The sequence below is a fragment of the Vigna unguiculata genome, chromosome 6, assembly GCF_037176805.1.
Source record: "Vigna unguiculata cultivar grain cowpea cultivar isolate G323 ecotype 2 chromosome 6, ASM3717680v1, whole genome shotgun sequence".
Lineage (NCBI taxonomy): Eukaryota > Viridiplantae > Streptophyta > Magnoliopsida > Fabales > Fabaceae > Vigna > Vigna unguiculata.
In genome coordinates, this window is record NC_140797.1 from 10,825,845 (window position 1) to 10,845,091 (window position 19,247).

At 31.8% G+C, this 19,247-nt stretch overlaps 2 protein-coding genes and 1 pseudogene across 2 annotated transcripts; all 3 read left to right on the forward strand.

Annotated features, from left to right (window-relative positions):
- The first annotated feature begins 6,736 nt into the window (after window positions 1-6,736).
- Window positions 6,737-7,545, forward strand: LOC146885514 (uncharacterized). The gene is made up of 5 exons (XM_085674967.1): window positions 6,737-6,822; window positions 6,921-7,042; window positions 7,116-7,200; window positions 7,285-7,417; window positions 7,504-7,545. Exons 1-5 carry the CDS (start codon window positions 6,737-6,739, stop codon window positions 7,543-7,545), a joined length of 468 nt encoding a protein of 155 aa, XP_085531093.1.
- Window positions 7,546-7,556: 11 nt separating this feature from the next.
- LOC114163677 (uncharacterized) lies at window positions 7,557-8,821 on the forward strand. Its single transcript, XM_028047972.2, has 5 exons — window positions 7,557-7,657; window positions 7,748-7,868; window positions 8,070-8,249; window positions 8,336-8,413; window positions 8,481-8,821. Exons 1-5 carry the CDS (start codon window positions 7,608-7,610, stop codon window positions 8,769-8,771), a joined length of 720 nt encoding a protein of 239 aa, XP_027903773.2. The 5' UTR covers window positions 7,557-7,607; the 3' UTR covers window positions 8,772-8,821.
- A 1,806-nt stretch (window positions 8,822-10,627) lies between these two features.
- Window positions 10,628-18,876, forward strand: LOC146885515 (uncharacterized; annotated as a pseudogene).
- Window positions 18,877-19,247: the final 371 nt, after the last annotated feature.

Sequence of the window (19,247 nt, forward strand, 5' to 3'; positions counted from 1 at the left end):
ATGTGAGTAGTGATAATGTAATCCTAATATTATAAGAATACCATGAAACATGTGTTGGTTGAATTGGTTGCGCATTGACTTTGTAATTAAGGGGTTGTGTGTTCAAACCTTGCTAAGAATGAATTAAACTTTCATTTTGCCTAATTTTCTTTTGGCAAGAATATGAAAGGGGAGAGAAACCCTAGCTGCAAAATAGGCAAGGGTTTCGGGTCAATTTGGTGGTGAAACAAAGGGGAGTTTATGCGTTAGTTTTTATGTATGAGCATGAATTGTATAATGTTTGATATGAATTGTATGCATTTTTATTGTGTTTTTCGTGTTTTTCAAGGTTTCTTGAAATTTCCAAAAACCGCCTAGTAGACTATTCATAGCCCTAGGCGGCACATGCGTTGTGGCTTATTTATGGGTTCCTAAAGAGGAACTGCCAGGCGGTAAGCTCCCAATCGACAGGCGACACATACCAGTTTTACCCAATTTTTTGAGTTTTTATGAAGGGCTTGGCGGTGGTGATTGACCCGCAAGGCGACGCGAACCAATTTTTGGCTTGATTTTGATGTTTCTCAGGTTTTGGGAGGTTTCTGATCGGGGAGAAATTGCGTTCTAATCTTTATGAATGACTAAACATCGTATTTCATTGGCAATTCGTGGAATGGAGGTTTTATTGAGAAGAAAATTGCATGAAGGTTATCTTAGGGTTGATGATTTGGGGATTTCGAAAATGACACTAATCTAAATGGAAAATGTGAATGAATTCGGTATGGGAAGTGTTAGAGAATGAATTGTAATCCTAAAAGATGGGATCGTATCTTATAGAGTCATAAATTGGTTGAACTCAGAGTTGTTGTGAGTGGGTTGAGGTTCGCATGTGCAAAGAAGAATGTTGGGGTTCCTGGAATAGTAGGACCCGCCTGGCGGCACCCAATTGGCCGCCAGGCGCCATACCAGTGATGCGTGGCGCTTTGATTCACGAAAAACGTTGTTTTTCGTATTTTTCACGGAACAGGAACCGCCCGGCGGTAGTAGAGTCCCGCCAGGCGCCACCTTCCTCACTTTTGGGCGCTAGGCGCCAACTTTTTTTTCTGGTTTGCGCAGTTTTCGTAAAATTGCATTTCCTGGTTCGTTAACCGTCCAATCTAGGTGAAATTTTGACAGGTAGTCCATAACATGTAGTTCTTCACTGTTAACGGTGGAGATTTGATTTGGAGGACAATAGCTAGAGATATACGTCACGCATGTTTGGTTGTTTGAATTCCCTAATAGTATGATCACTAATGGTTGATTAAGTGTTCTCAAGTGGTATGGTCTTGATTGGTGAATGCATATATATATAAATATATAAATGTGTGAATGATGAGTATGTTTTTGGTAGTGCTTGCTGAGGCATGTTGAATATATGAACCTATATATGTTAGCTCAAATGTATGATGTTATAAGTGTGTGAATAAGGCCACTATTGATGATATCACTATGACCGAGTGTTGCATGATCATGACGGGTTTTGGGAAAGTATGGAAACATGATAATCATACTTTAAATGTAATAGAATTGCGAGGGCATGCAAAATAAGTATATAGCTTTGATGGTGTTTTATGTGGAGTCTTTAAATTGTAAGCATGCAAAGGGATGTCTTGTGAGTTGTGGTGCCCGGCGGTGATGTGAAACTGCCAGGCGGTCATTACGATGCTATTTCGCTTAGCAGCGCTTAGGCTGCGCTAGGCGATGTTGTAGTGGCAAGGTGTGTTGTGATATGTTTTGCATGACTTGTTGTGTTGGCCCTGGTCTGGGATATGCTTGATCTTGTCATGAGCGGGTAGGTTCATGACTGGTGATGAACACGTGATGATATGAGCGGGGAGGTTCATATCCTATTACTCTCGTGTGAGGATACGAGCGAGGTAGGTTCGTATGTTCCGTGCTCACACTTGAGAGATGCTGCGTGCAGGGAGGTGCGTAGCTGGTAGATCACGTGTGTTGGACTACGGGCGGGTAGGTCCATAGAGTTGGACTACGAGCGGGGAGGTTTGTAGAGTTGGAACACAAACGGGCAGGTTCGTGGAAGCATTAGAATCCCTAGGACTAACTTGAGTATGTAGCTTGTGTAGCGTAGTGTGCTTTACTTGTTTTCGTTATCATGTTGTGATGTTAAACTTGGATAAGGGGATGTTGTGCCATGAGCAGGTAGGTTCATGGATGGTGGTGAACATGTGATGATATGAGCGGGGAGGTTCATATCCTATTACTCTCGTGTGGGGATACGAGCGAGGTAGGTTCGTATGTTCCGTGCTCACACTTGAGAGATGTTGCATGCGAGGAGGTACGTAGCTGGTGGATCACGTGTGTTGGACTACGGGCGGGTAGATCCATAGAGCAAGACTACGAGCGGGGAGGTTTGTAGAGGTAGGACCACAAGCAGGCAGGTTCGTGTGAGCATTATAAACCCTGAATCTGAGACTAACTATTTTGTGTGTTGTGAAGGTTGAAAAGCCTTGGGGATGAAGGTCTTGGCCAAGAATTAACTAAAATAAAATAGATGGTTGTATCTTGATTTTCTTATTAACTTATATGTTATCTATTTATGAGTTCACCCTATCTGCTCGTGTTTGGCGATGATCGTGTAATGCATTACACGGGAGCAGATGATGTTGCAGGTGGTGTTGATGAGGCATAGCATCGGAGAGAGGGTTAGTTGGGAAAAACTTTTACTGGAATTTTATCATTATTGTTTTCATGAACCTTGTAAACAATGTTTTACTGATTTGTGAATTTGGATACAATATTGGAGTTTCATAAATTATGGATTTTTGGATAACTTCCGATTAATAAATGTTTTAAAATTTCCCGCGTTTTTGGGAAGCGAAGTATAATAAATGAGGTTTTCATCATATTTCTTTTTTTTTATTACTTAAATTAGTAATATCCGACCGGAATGTTACATAGGTGCATGGGGAAAGATACAACAACAAAACAACAATAGAAACAATAAACACTAAAGTTTTTCTTAAAAGTCTTCTTCTTTTCTTCTTTACATTATCTTAAAACAGTGGTGTTCATAAGGTTCGAAGATCCTTCGTTGCACTCGATCGAACTGACGGGTTGTTGTATCTTGGGAGAGAAACGCATATGATTTGAAAAACATATGATTGTGTATTTATTTAACCTTGTGCAGTAGAGGTGTTTTCTCTCTAAGGATAGCGCTATGCGTGCCTCAACCCAGAATATTTCTACTCATTTCCTTGTTTATTTTTTATTTATTATTGTTATTATAATCGTTGATCTCTTGTTAATATTCATTGTTTTATATATATATATATATATATATATATATATATATATATATATATATATATATATATATATATATATATATATATATTTATAATACAATTCAAAGAATCACAAAAGGCAAAAAATTACACGTGTCATTTTCTCTGAATTTGTTCAATTTCAAAATTTTTTATTTCTTTACCTCTTAAGGTAATTTGGACACGTGTCATCTTCTTATCCCGTCTCAGCCATCTTTCTCGCGTTTCACCACACTCACGTTAATCATCTCTCTCGACTTCCTCTCTCTCTTCATTTTCTCTCTCTGTTTACGCACACTTCACTTCTCTCCTTCCTCAAACCCTTCACTTCCTCTCTCTCTCTTCACTTTCTCTCTCAAACCTTTACGCACTCTCCACTTCTCTCCTTCCTCAAACCCTAGCCACACCTCTGCCTCCGCCTCCGCCTCCAGCTCTCTGCCTCCTCCTCCACCTCAGTCGCTCTTATCCGTTCTTCCTCCACAAACGCGACACCAAATAACGTTCTCCACCTCTCTTCACTTTCCCTCTGTCGAACCCTAACCTGTTTTACGCATTCTCCACTTCTACGCCATCGACCTCCCTTCCTTCTCAACTTCATTCGACCTTTTTGCTGCGTCCAACCATCTCCACGATTCTCTCGATTCGTACTGTTTTAGGGTTAACATCAATTTTTTTTGCTTCTAACTAATTTTTTGGTTTGTTTTGTTTGTGTAGATGGTTTTTTTGCTTCAGACGCTCTTCCTGCACAAACGCGATCCACCTCTGTTCTTTCTGAACTTCATTCGACATTTTTGTTGTGTCCACGATTCTCTCGATTCGTACTGTTTTAGGGTTAACATCAATTTTTTTTGCTTCTAACTAATTTTTTGGTTTGTTTTGTTTGTGTAGATGGTTTTTTTGCTTCAGACGCTCTTCCTGCACAAACGCGATCCACCTCTGTTCTTTCTGAACTTCATTCGACATTTTTGTTGTGTCCACGATTCTCTTTACTGAAACCATGTCCTCTTTTGTGCCGCATGAAACGCTCTCCATTGGAATCGCACTCTCCCCCTTTCTGCGTCATCAAACCCTAGCCAGCTCTCTGACGCCGCCTGAAACGCGATCCTCAAACCCTAATTTTTTGTTCTTAGACTCAGTGAATCCAACTTGGTTAACATCAATTTTTTTGTCTTCTAACTCTTGTTTTGGTTTGTTTTGTTTCTGTAGATTGTTTTTGTTCTTCTGTGCGCCCATCTCTCTCACGCCGCGTCAAACACTCTCCATCGCTCTTTGGTAATAACTTTTATCTCTTCACTTTTAATTTGAAACCGTAATTTTTCATTTCTTACTAATATTTTTCTTTGTGTAGATTTTTTTTGTGGTTCTGTACCTTTTGAAAACCTCTCAATTTCTCTGTTGAATCAGACTCAAACCCTACCATTTCAATCTGATATGTTGCCTATTGCATGTTTTATTGGTTTCTATTAACTGAGAAAGTTGCTTCACTTCTTAATCTTTTTTATTGTTAATGTTTGCTCAAATTTGATTCGATTATACATCAACTTTAAAGAAATCCCACCATTTCAGGTTTGCTTAATTCGAACCCCAAAATTTGAGGTATATTTCATTTTTATGTTAATTTTATATTTTATGTTACTTCATCAATCTGTTATGTTGTTGTAACTCATTTTTTTGTTTTTTTTTGTTTATGTAGGTTGTTTTTGGGTTCATTCCTTCATTAACTCTAATAAGATAACTTCATCCTGACGTCCACTACGTATTCCAGTTGCTGATCAAATTTCTTTTTCTCCACTGTTGAGGAGAATATGTTTTAATCAAAGGAATTCCTTTAATATGTTGTATTGTTTAATTGTTTAATTCATGTGTTTTGATTAAACATGTCTTTCTTTGTTATTGATTTTCTGATGTCTGATGAAGAAGTTTGAGCTTGATTTTATTGTCCCTCAACTTTAAATGCAGAATCTGTTGCCATTTTATTTCATAAGATAATTTGTTGTTGATTCTTTATGAATTATTTATGAATTTGTTTTATTGATTTATTTTGTTGTTGTATCGTTCATTCAAAGATATTCCATATTACAGTTTTAAAAATCTATTTTTGTCGCCTATTTCATGTTTTATTGGTTTCTATTAACTGAGAAACATGTCTTTCTTTGTTATTGATTTTGTGATGTCTGATGTTCTTTGTTTGATTCTTAATTGTTGTATCTTTGAGTCAAAGATCTTCCATACTATACTTTTTAAAATATATTTTTGTGGCCTATTGCATGTTGTTGATTAGTTATGAATATTGCATTCCCTTACTTTTTTCATTACTGGTATATTGAAATCAGATCTTTTTTTCCTATTTTCGTTGATTTGTCAACCTTTTCCAACATTTAAAGTTACTTTTTGTTTTCTTTTTGTACTGCTTTCTGCCATATTTCCTTTTATTGCACAACATTGAGCCATGTGAAAAACAGCTTTTGTTCTTTTTTGTGATCTTCGTATTTTTGTCAGTCACTTCTCCCAATTTTTACTCCATTTGTTTAACCTAAACCACACTTTGCGTGTTGTTTCAGTAAATATCTTTTTTCGTATCAAAATCTGATTTTGCTTTTGCAGATTGTTTCTAAATTTGTGAAATGAAAACCAGAGCATGCGTATGGTGTTGTTTTGTATTTATGATCTTCCAATCTATTCTTTTTATGTTTTTATGTTTTGTACAAATACATTTCTGCAGACCTTTCTTCATTCCTTACTCTACTCTGATTTCCCTCATTTTCCTCATTCCTTCAACCATGTCTGTTATCCAAAAACACACTCACTCTTTACAAGAACTAAACCCTGAGAAGGAGAGTTGGAATATCCTTGCAAGAGTTGTAAGGTTATGGTTTGTTGAAGATTACACAAAAGGAAAAACTCCATTTTCCATGGAAATTGTTCTTCAAGACCAAGAGGTATCTTCCTTGAACTATAAACGGCTTTTATTTTTTGACTTTTCCTAAATTAGTTTTTACCCAAAAGTTTAGATATGTTTTTGTAAGTTTAAATGTGCTTCTATTTTTTCATTTATGAATCTTTTTTTTTCAGGGTGTACTAATCCATGCATCTGTTAGACGCACATTGATATACAAATTCCAGTCTGAAATCAAAGAGGACAAGGTTTACACCATCCAATCTTTCAGTGTTTCATGTAATGGTGGTTCTTATAGAACCACAAAACATGCCTATAAGATCAACTTCCAATTTGGAACCAAGGTCAATATGGTGCAAAGTACCTTAGTTCCGAAAACTACAACTTCATACACCCCTTTTTCAACCATCATAGCTGATGGTTTTGACACAGATTACTTAGTTAGTAAGTATGTTTTGCTTATTTTTCTTCAGTTTTTTGTATAACTTTTTGTTAATTTCTTTTCTTTCTTTTTCCTCTTTCTGTAGATGTGATTGGGATGTTTACTGGTGTTGGAACAGAGAGAGAGCTAGAGAAAGCTGGTAAGAAAACCAAAATGAATGTCATCCTTATTGAAGCTGATGGGTAAGCAGATTTCATTTGTTTTTGTTCTTTATTATTTTTTATTTTTCTTCATGTATTTCATATGCTTCTCATTTTATGTTATTTTTAACATTCAATAGTTTGCAACTGGAGTGTACTTTATTTGGTCAATATGTTGATATGTTAAATGCATTTCTGGCCTCTGGAGAGGATCAACATGTTGTCATTGCTTTGCATTATTGCAAAGTGAAGACCTTCCAAGGTAACTAACATAAACCACATTATTACAGTTGTATTAATGAATAAAAATCTTTTTGACATTTTCTCTTTTGTAGATAAAGTTTCTATTCAAAACTGTATGAACTGTACCAAGATTATCTTTAACTGTGATGGTGAAGATGCAACCAAGTTGAAAAAAATGTAAGTCTATATACATAACATATATCTTTGTTTATACATAGATATATGTATATCTTTGTAATATAAATTATTTTTTTAATGTAGGATGTGGGATAATACTGAATCTCCTTCTCAAGCTCTTACCCAACTTTGTGCTTCTTCTAAAGTTAGCTTAGAAGATTATTTCATTAAGCTGCATCCTAGGAGTTCAATTGAAGGTCTAAAAGATTTTAAGCAGGTTCAAATATTTGTCTCTATGTTCCACATAAATTTTTTTATTTAATGACTATTTTTTTTCATAATTTTATATTCTAAATTTTACAGGAAAGTACTTTTGTAGTAAAAGCTACTATCAAACATTGCTAGATCATGATGATTGGTGGTATACAACATGTATCTGCAACAAAGCAGTTTATCCTGATTCCAAAATGTTTTTTTGTGAAAAGTGTAACAAGCATGTCATTAAGGTTACACCTAGGTAATATTTTCAATATTCACAACATGATTTTATTAATATAATATTAAGAAAACTTAATAATGTTCATAATGTCTTTATTGTTTTTTTTAGGTTTAAACTGAAACTTCGTGTAATTGATGCTACGGATTCTACAACTTTTGTTGTATTTGATCGTGATGCAAGTGCAATGTTGAAGAAATCATGCTCTGACATTCTTGACTTGCAAGACAAGGTGAAGTTTTTAATCTAATCATTTCTGCTTATATTGTTGACATTTAACTTAAATGTTTTGTATAATTTTCAAATGAATTCACAATCAATTATTTACTATTCTATATTGGGTACTTCGTTTCCACTTATTTTACTCATTATTGTTGTACAGTAATCGTTTTACATTAATTTACATCATTTATATTAATTGCTTTTTTAATAGAACACTGCTGCTGGAGACTTGCCTAAAGAGTTTGAAGTCCTAATTGATAAGACCTATCTCTTCAAAGTTGAGTGCAAGAATGATTATAATACCAAATTTGAACAATCATTCAGAGTTAAAAAAGTTTGCATGGATGAAAAAGTAATTGAAAGCTTTTCTGATGTTGAAATTAAGTCTTTGGTAAGTTTATTTTTCTAATTTTTTTCACGTGTTAGCCTAATTTTTTCTTAAATTTTATCATTATTAATATTTTATACAATTTTTAGGATCTATACTCTGCAAATGAAGAAGAAACCAAATTAAATGAGCGAACAAATCAAATCTCATCTGATTCCATTGCAGAGGTAGTTGAAAATTACAATTTAACTTATTTTGTAAAGCTTTGTATATTCTAATCTTTTTTTTTTTTAGGATTTGTTGATCAAATTCACAGAAGAATCAAATGATCTTGAGACTCTAAGTGATGATTTGAACAATATAGTATCAAGCCATGTTCCTCCCGAAGAATCCTTGAAAAATAAAAATGTAATTGATGTTCAAATTCATGAGTTAACCCGCAAAGAATCATCTCATCTGGACAATCTTGATTTGGGTACTCAACCACCTGTTCCAGTACTTAAAAGACAAAGTCGATCTATGGTTCAAGAAAACAAGAAGATTCCAGTGAAGATGTTGAAGAAGAATATAAAGATTGAAAAGTGATAGACTTTATTTGGATTTTTATGTTTGTTATGTTATTTTTTGAAAAACATTTGCTGCTGTTATGTATTTGTACTCATGACCATTATTTTCTGTTTGGTTGTTATTTTGAAAACAATATTACTTCAACTATGTTTTAATTTAATTATGAATAGATTTCATGCTTAAAATTAATTCTGTACTCTATTTTTTCTTTCAAAAGTTGCTAGCTGAATCAAAGTGTGTTGATATAATTTGACATTGTCAACACCATAATCATGCTAGCTACATTAAATTAATTAATTTCAGCATAGGTTTTTCCTTTTGTTTTGGTTTATAAAAAATCCTTTATTTTGAATATTTGTTTACCTTTTTTAAATAGATTTCTTTAAATTTATATACATTTTGTTGTATATGCTTATTTTTAAAATTTAGTATATATTGCTAGCCTAATGTCAAAGTTTTGATATTATTTTTAATGTCAACTACATTATGATGCTAGCTACATCAAATTCATTAAGTTTTTATCTATGTATATTTTTCAACTACATTATTTTTTTCGTAACATAAAAAAATTATTTCATGTTTTCAAAACCATGATTCCTTTATCAAACAGATTGATTAACAAATCAAAAAACATTTGTAACTTTTCATTTAAAGGATAAAAGTTGATTTTTATTTTTCTTAATCATTAAGTTTTCTTCTTTTATTAATTAGTTATCTTTTATTTTAATCTTTTATTATATTATTTTTATGTGCTATTACTCTGTCAACTTCTTATTTGTTTTTATTTATTAATTTATTAAAAAAATGTTCATTTCTTCGTAATTTGTTTAAATTTATTTATACTTTCTCAAAATTAATTTTAAATTTTTTTTAAGTAGCATTGGATTTTGAAAAACCCTTCTTTTATTCTTTTATTAATTAGTTTTAATTACAAGTCTTTTCATATCTATTTATTAACTTTTAATATTATCTTTTATTCTTTTATTAATTAGTTTTTTTTCTGAATTCTTTATTATATTAAGTTTATCTGTTATTACTCTTTCAAATTCTTATTTCTTTTTATTTATTTAAAAAATGTATATTATTTTTAAAGTTATTTTTACTTTCTCAAAATTAAATTAAAAATATTATTAAATATGATTCAATTTTCAAAAAGCTTTCTCTTTAATTACAAGTCTTTTCATATCTATATAACCGTCTGTTTTCCTATTTACTATCAAGTTTTATGTTTTTACAAAATCATTGAAAAAGAAAGGTCACTCCCCTACACTTGCTTCCATGGCTTCCTCTTTGAGTGTCACTGCCAGAAAAACTTTAGGAAGGTTCACAACAATCATTTTGTTCATAATCAGGTACGTCTACTTCACAAAAACTTAAAAAAAATATTTGCTTTGATGTTTTTTTTTAAGTTTAGACCGTACCACATTGCTTCGTCATCCATCCTAATCGTTCAAAAACATGTTTTTATGTGATCACTTTTTACACAATATTACTTATTCTCGATTTTCTTTATAAAAATTCAAACTTTCTGCAATAATCCTTCAAAGGTCGTTTTTTTCTATTTGTTTCCCATGCTTGATGTATGTTAAACTATATTTTCCTTCATCATCTATTCTCCAAATCTTACTTCATTTCATTTTTTGTTATGAAAATGTCATCTTTCTTCAATAACCGTTGAAATCAGTTAAAACTACTGTTTTTTATGCATTTGTCATGTATGTCCACCTTTTTTGTCTTTCATAAGACAACTTATATTTTTACTTTGTTTGAACTCTGACTTACTATTGGTTTCTTCTAAAGATGTCATCTTTTTCCAGTAACCATTCAAATTCACTACTTTTCTATTCTTTGTTTTTATCAGTTTTACATCACCCATGCATGTTTTTATTCCTGTATTTTAATATTTATGCTTTCATCATCAGTTTCATATTTGTCTTATTCATCTTTTTGACGTTTTTATCTGTTTTTTGTCTCATTAGGAGTTTGGACATGTTGATCCAATATTTTTCGCTATTTTTGGTGAGGAATTAGGACCCGTTTGGCACTTGGAAGATATTGAAGGGAATCAACATCAGTTAAGCTTTAATATGGATGTGAATCATCCCGTTCTCACGGATGGTTGGTATAGCCTACGAGTTTTTTATAAACTGCAACATATCCATCAAATTGTATTTAGATATGTTGGCAATTCTACCTTCCACATCACTGTATTCCCCAACATGTCTACAATATCAACTGGTGCCAAATTTCTTTTAAACCTAATTCGGTTGCGAAAAAAACATCTGTTTAGAGTCAAATTGTCAAAATCTCAATGCAAAGGAAGCCATCTGGTGAACTTATAATTTTATTATTTTGGTTTTATATTTTGTTTTCTTTATATATTTGTATTTGTGGTCTTATTTTGTTCTTTTTTCAGGACCTCCAATCTGACTTTGCAGATTACGTTCGTAAACATAGATTGAGGAGGTTGGAATTGCAGGGACGTAACAACACCTTCATTGTTCAATGTAAACTTCTGCTCCGTAATACACCAAAGAAGTCAAGTAAGATTGGGAAGGGATGGAAGGACTTCTGCACATTCAATCGTTTGGAAGAAGGAGATATTCTGGTGTTTCTAGCGGACAAAAAAATGAAAAAGAAGAAGATCAAAGTATACGTCCACAAAGAATGCAATTTCTAATATTGCACTTTTCTTTTAGTTTACTATTTATATTATGTATGTTTTTTTGAAGAACTTTGAAAGTAGTTTGGTTTTATTTTGTTTGTAATAGTTTTAGCATCTTTTTTTGTTGCTTCTAATAATTAGAAGCCATATCTAAAAGTATTTAACCGAATTTAATTATTGTCACGTTTTATATTTTAATTATTTTCGTAATACAAATTTTATTTAAGTAATGATTTTCTAAAATAAATTTACATTTCCGATACTATAAATAATTTGAAATGATTATGATAAGAATTCAAATATGTTAAAATATTTGATTGTTTTCCTTTAAAAAAAGTTTAGAAGTAATAATAAAGAAGCCAACTTGATATTCTACAATACTAATAATTGGGCATACTAACTGAATATAATTTTCAAAAGATTTTATTAATTTCTTTACAAAAATTATTTTAATATTTATTGCAAAATTTATTGAAATTGTTTTTTTATTAATATAGTAACCATGAAAACTTTAAAACCCATTTCATTTTGAACTCTCTTACAAGTTTTTTAATTCTATATCGAAATTTTTTTTCATTTCTAAACTTGAAAACAATAAAATTATTTTCTTTTGGCCTTTCTTTAGTAGTTGCATTTTACACTCAATGTAGAAACAAATGTTTACTTGAATGGTTGACTATTACAAAGCAGAGTACTTTTGTGCTTGGCAAAAAAGGACATATATCACAGATCCACATTCTGAAATGAGGCTTTGCATTGTCTGCAAATCATCAATTTGGACTTTGCAGATCAAATCTTTTTCAAAAGGTACGCTTTTCCAAATTTTGATTTATTTGTTCAGTTCTGATATTTCCATATCAATGAAATGTTTGTTCTTTTTTGTCAAAACTTTGTACTGACAGTACCTGAATCATCAGGAAGAATGTTGGTTGAATACTAAAAATGTGCCTACATATACTAATAGGTTTTTTCTTCCTCTCTGCTTTACTTTCTTCACAGTGCATTGTTAATTGCTTTTGTTATTAGTTTTCTATTTGTAATTTTAAATCTTCCTCCAACATGTAATGAATTTGTAAAACACCATAATACCACAATACAATGCATAACTTCTGCACACTTTGAACATTATCACAACAAAATGGATTCAACAAATGGAAGAAGAAAAAGGAAGAACATTATCCCACAAAATTTATCCAATACCTTGATGAAGTCCACAGGTTCAATATTTTTATGTTTCTCACATTGCATTTTTAAGTTTCTTCATTTTTTGGAGCTCATTTCATTCGTTTCTCATCCAATTAAATCTACATGTATGTTATTTTTTTTTTCTTATTTTGATTTCATTAACAAATGATGACAAATCCAGTCCAACTGAAGCATTTCCTTTTCCAAATACTACACCTCTTTCTCATATAAGATATTGTGGTAATAATTTTTTCATTCTCTATACATTTCATCCAACAAATTTATTACTGCATTCATTGTTATCAAACTATTTTTCATTTCATTCACAAATCTGAATCCATTGATTGCACTAACACAAATCTTTATTAATGCATTCGTTTGACATCTATTCTTTTCTCATTGGACTTTTTAACTATTCTACTAGTATCCAAAGAAAATGTTACGCCAGATTCAACTACCAAAACCTACTTATCTCTCAATGAAGATACAGACGTGCAGAATAAAAGAATTCAATCTACTATTAGAAAGCCATTTTCCGAGTTGACATATTGTGGTAAGTTTGTTTTTTAATTTAGTTTTTATCCAAAATTCAGTACAAATGCTAGCACTGCATACTTATTAGTCTCATTATTCATCTTTAATGCATATTATACAATTAACACACATTGATATTAGATGACATCATTTCATAATTAATTGGTTTCATCTTTAAATTCATTTCATAATCCTTTTTTTAACTGCATTTTGCAGAACTTGAACAAAATAATGGGAAAGCTGCACGAAGAAGAAGGAAACTTATTATAAATCACAAGTTGGTAGATAAAAGTAATTTCTTTCATATCTAATTCTTTATATATCTATTATTATGAAATCTTCAATTGAATTTCTTTCATACTAAATTTTTCTATTACTACCTCTCTTATCAGAATTTCATGGTTCTACATCAATTGGATCTACCAATGCTCCAATTTTGCAAAACAGCAACAGTAACAACAAAGGTACAAATGAAAAATATATTAATTTTTTTAATGCTTTTCTCTTAATATATTAGTGCTTTAATATATTTTACTATTTTTTGTTTTAAAATTGAGTTGTGCATACTGAAATTGAAGTTATTTTAGTTATTCAAATGTATACCACTAATATATTTTACTATTTAAAATTATATTTGAATGATAAATTAAATTAATAACAGAATTACAAAATCATATATATAAATAATATTTAGTTCATTAATTTATGGATGTACTTGCAGGTATTGTTCAATTTGATTGTCCTATTGGAAGAAGCAAAATCAATGTGTTTAATACAGAACTGTTACCTAAAGAAATTGTGGGTAGCAGCTCCAGTTATGCTTCACTAAATTCTTCTGTTTTTTCTGAAGTTGTTAATCCTTTTTATGTTCAACAACACCAAAGTCATGGTAATTTATAATATAAATAAAATTCGTTTCATTACTTTAATTTCTTTAATTGTTAAAAATTCAGCTTCCTAATATGAATTTCAATCTTTGTTAAAGGTTTACAATTCTGTCAGCCTTCTCGGGAGCAGGCTATTAGATCTATTTCGAAGATATTGGATTTTGACAATAATTCTGAAGAAGATGAAAATGATGGTAATCAATAATGGTTCATTTTAAATAATAAATACTTTGTGTTTGTTTATTTAAATTGTTGTTTAAATAATAAATACTTTCTTCTTCTTTCAGATAACATAATTGGACATTTCAAATCTGATTTGTATTCAAAAGCTGAAATTCAAGGTGAAACAATACTTTTTAGTGTTTTTATATTTAAGTATAAATGTTATTTAATTACTGACATATATGTTTTTTATGTACTTAGGAAATGTTGATGTTGGGGAGTGTTCACTTGAGTGTCCCTATTGTCAAGCTCAACTGTGGTACGAAAAAAGATCTGATAAATGCAAAAGATTAAAACAAGTTGATTTCTCTCTTTGTTGTAAAAGGGAAAAGTACAACTTCCATTGTTGAAGAAACCTCCACAATTGCTTCAAAAGTTGTTAAAAGGAGAAGACAGTACAAGCCAGAATTTCTCATTTACATCCATTGGTGCTAAGATCCATTCCTCAATCAACGATGGATCAGGTCCTCCTCAATTTATTCTTAGTGGTCAAAATTACCATCGCATTGGAAGTTTATTGCCCGAAAAAGGATCAAATCCCAAATTTGCACAACTATATATTTATGACACAGAAAATGAAACAAGCAACAGAGTTAGTCACTTTGGGTATGTTTAAATAGTTTCTTTATGTTTTAGCCATCATTGGCATATAATTGACTAATATTTACTTTTTCAGGTCTGATAGTCAACAATCCATATTTGATAAATCATTGATCGAAGAATTGAAGAAAATGATTGACAAACACAATGTACTTGCTCAAACATTCAGAAGAGTAAGAGATTTTATACATGATCATGAACAATCAGATTTTGGATTGAGGTTATTTAGACATCGCTTTAAGGATCCTAGAGTATATAATACACCAGTAGCAGATGAAGTGGCAGCATTGATTGTTGGTGATTTGAGCACCTTAGATGTAGGAAGGGACATCATTGTCAAGAAAGTTTCTGGTCAATTAACAAGACTACATGAAACACACACATGTTTCATTCCTCTTCAATATCCTTTGATTTTCCCATACGGAGAGGATGGTTATCAAGAGGATATTCCAATTAGAGATTGTCAAAAATATGGACAAAGTAGAAAGAGAATTCGCATTTCTTTACGAGAATTCATTGCTTTCAGAATACAAGAGAGAAAGGTTGAATTTGGTAATGTTGTAAATTCACGTAGATTGTTTCAACAGTTTTTAGTGGATACATACACCATGATTGAAGCCCAAAGGTTGTCTTTTATACGAAATAATCAAAAACTCATTCGTTCAGATATTCTGAATGGGTTACAAGAAACTGTTAACAAAGGTGAAACTGATCCTTCTTCCATTGGTAAGCGTATTGTTCTTCCAGCTTCATTTACAGGTGGTATGAGATACATTTTCAATAATTGCCAAGATGCTATGGCAATTTGTAAGAGGTATGGCTATCCAGATTTGTTTATAACAATCACATGTAATGTAAATTGGCCTGAAATTGTTGATTTTGTCAAATCAAGAGGATTAACTGCTTCAGATAGGCCAGACATAGTTTGCAGAGTTTTTAAAATGAAATTAGACCAATTGATGACAGATTTCAAGAAGAATCATTTCTTTGGCAAAGTCAATGCAGGTATACAATTTTAATTTTCTTAATTTATTTTTCTTTTCTGCCTAATGTTTTCTCTAATAATTATTTTACAAATTTAGGTATGTATACTGTTGAATTTCAAAAGAGAGGTCTGCCACATGCTCATATATTACTATGGTTGAGTGACTCTAACAAGTTAGAAAATGCAAAGCATATAGATCAAGTTATCTCTGCTGAACTTCCTCATCCAGATCTCTATCCTAAACTTTCAAAGGCTGTTCAAATATATATGATACATGGTCCTTGCGGAGCTGCTAGATTCAACTCGCCATGTATGAAAGAAGGTCGGTGTTCTAAATTTTTTCCTAAAAAATTTAGACATTCAACTACAATTGATGAAGATGGATATCCTGTATATAGACGTAGAGATGATGGTTTATTTGTGTTGAAAAATGGACATAAATTAGGTAATGCAAATGTGGTGCCGTATAGTCCTCTTTTGTTAATGCGTTATCAAGCTCATGTTAATACAGAATATTGCAACAAATCCAACTTAATCAAGTATTTGTTCAAATATGTAAACAAAGGTCCTGATAGAGCAACAATTAAAATTACAGACAAGGAGAATGAATCTACAAAGATGCGTATTGTTGATGAGATAAAAAGATACTATGATTGTAGATATTTATCTGCATGTGAAGCAGTTTGGCGAATTTTTGGTTTTGATATCCATCATCGGTGGCCAGCTGTTCAACGATTAACTTTTCACTTACAAGATCAACAACCAGTTTTGTTTAAAGATGATGATCGAATTGATGATGTATTGCATAGGAATGAGAATATGAACACCATGTTCTTAGCTTGGTTTGAAGCTAACAAAAAATTTGAGGAAGGTAGAAACTTGACCTATGCTGAATTTCCAACAAAGTTTGTTTGGATGTCTCAACAAAAACAATGGAAACCAAGAAAGCAAGGTTATAGTATTGGTCGACTAACATATGTTCCTCCAGGATCAGGTGAATGCTACTACATGAGAATCTTACTAACAAAACAAAAAGGTTGTATTGATCATGATAGTATAAAGACAATTAATGGTAAAACATTCTCCACATACCAAGAGGCTTACCAAGAATTAGGATTATTGGCAGATGACAAAGAATTCATTGATGCCATTAAAGAGGCTAGCCATCTTGCATCTGGAAATCAACTTAGAAGGTTATTTGTTGCTTTGTTAATCATGAATACAATGTCTAAGCCAAATGTTGTTTGGGATGCAACTTGGACTTTACTTGCAGATGGTATCCTATATCAAAAAAGAAAAGACTTGAACATACCAGGTACTAAATTGAATTATTCTACACTATTTTTTCCATAATTAGGTATTAATTACATATTCTATTTTGTAGATTTTCAAATTGAAGAGCATGATTTACACAATCTTTGCTTACTAGAAGTACAAGAACTTCTAAATTCAAATGGGCGAGCTTTATCAGATTATAGTTGCCTTCCTCAACCTGATCTTTCAAATTCATTCAAATTTCAGAACAGGTTCATTGTTGATGAAATGAATTATGATAAAGAACAAATGGAGAAGCTACATCAATCTCTATTGCAGTCTGTCACTAATGAGCAACTACATGTTTATAACAGAATTATGACAGCAGTGAACTCAGAGGTAGGGAATTTCTTTTTCTTATATGGTTATGGTGGTACTGGAAAAACATATCTCTGGAAACTTTTGTCAGCTGCTATTAGAGCAAAGGGAATGATTGCCCTTAATGTAGCTTCAAGTGGCATTGCATCTTTATTGCTTCCTGGAGGTAAAACTGCTCATTCTACTTTTTGCATACCATTAGCAATCAATGATGAATCAACATGTAACATCAATCAAGGAAGTCTTCGTGCTAAACTATTGATGGAAGCAAAACTTATAATATGGGATGGAGCTCCTATGATGAATAAGCTATGCTTTCAAGCTTTTGATAGAACATTGAGAGACATTATGAGAGCTACGAATCAACATAATGCTGACAAACCATTTGGTGGAAAGGTGGTGGTCTTGGGCGGTGATTTTAGACAAATCTTGCCAGTAGTAAGAAAGGGATCAAGGTATGATATTGTGAACTCATCAATTAACTATTCTGATTTGTGGCAATATTGCACAGTTCTTAAGCTATCACAAAACATGAGGTTAAAGACTGCTACTTCAAATGAAAGTGCAAAAGATATAAAAGAATTTGCTGATTGGATTCTTAAAATTGGAGATGGAAATATGAATTTGAATGAAAGTGGTGAAGCCAACCTTTCAATACCAACAGATCTTCTAATTCAGGAAAGTGAAACACCTTTACTTTCTTTAGTCAAATTTGTTTATGGTGGTCTAATTGAAAATATCATGACTCCTGGATTCTTTGATGATGGTGCAATACTTTGCCCTACAATTGATAGTGTTGAACAAGTAAATGACTTCATTTTATCTTTGATTCCTGGTGAAGAAAAAGTTTATTTAAGTTCAGACACTCCTTGCCAATCTGATGATGATCAAGAAATTCAAGGTGAGTGGTTTACTCAAGAGTTTCTAAATGATATTAAATGTTCAGGAATTCCAAATCATAGGATTAAATTGAAAGTTGGCGTACCAATTATGCTTTTAAGAAACATTGATCAAGCAAATGGTCTGTGCAATGGTACAAGGTTGCAAGTTAATGATTTGGGAAAGAATGTTATCTCTGCTACAGTAATAACTGGCAAAAATGTTGGTGACAAAATATTCATACCAAGAATGAACTTGACACCTTCTGATTCCAGCATCGCTTTCAAATTTCAAAGAAGGCAATTTCCAATATCCTTATGCTTTGTGATGACAATAAACAAAAGCCAAGGTCAAACTCTTTCTAAAGTTGGACTTTATCTTCCTCGCCCAGTTTTTACTCATGGACAATTGTACGTAGCAGTTTCTAGAGTCACATCAAAGAAAGGACTAAAAATCTTAATTCTGGATGAAGATGGAAAAGTAACCACTACAACTACAAATATGGTTTACAAAGAAATCTTTGAAAATCTTTGATAAAGGTATACAAATTACTTTTATATAATTCTTACAATTTTTCAATTATTTTACATTTAACTGTATTTAATTTTTACCTTGCAGATTACAATTGGTGCAGATTACTTTATTTTTTGGGTCCATATACAAATTTTGGTGCACATTACAATTCATGCAGATTAGAACTGTATAATATATAGTGATTGATAAATGTTTTCATACTTTCATTGTTTATAATTTTTTTTTCCAAGAGCTACTTCTTTGCATTCCAGTAATGCTTCTTACATATTAATACACTATTGTTTCTTCTATTAGTTATATATATATGTTGGTTTTCAATTGTTATTTGTTGCTTTACTCTATTTTCAACAATAAATATCTACATACATGTG

Coding starts and splice junctions, on each gene's coding strand:
- LOC146885514 (XM_085674967.1), top strand. CDS start 6,737: ATGTTTACTGGTGTTGGAACAGAGAGAGAGCTAGAGAAAGCTGGTAAG. Junction 6,823..6,920: donor ATCCTTATTGAAGCTGATGG/GTAAGCAGATTT, acceptor AACATTCAATAG/TTTGCAACTGGAGTGTACTT. Junction 7,418..7,503: donor GTCTAAAAGATTTTAAGCAG/GTTCAAATATTT, acceptor TAAATTTTACAG/GAAAGTACTTTTGTAGTAAA.
- LOC114163677 (XM_028047972.2), top strand. CDS start 7,608: ATGTTTTTTTGTGAAAAGTGTAACAAGCATGTCATTAAGGTTACACCT. Junction 8,250..8,335: donor ATGTTGAAATTAAGTCTTTG/GTAAGTTTATTT, acceptor TACAATTTTTAG/GATCTATACTCTGCAAATGA. Junction 8,414..8,480: donor CATCTGATTCCATTGCAGAG/GTAGTTGAAAAT, acceptor TTTTTTTTTTAG/GATTTGTTGATCAAATTCAC.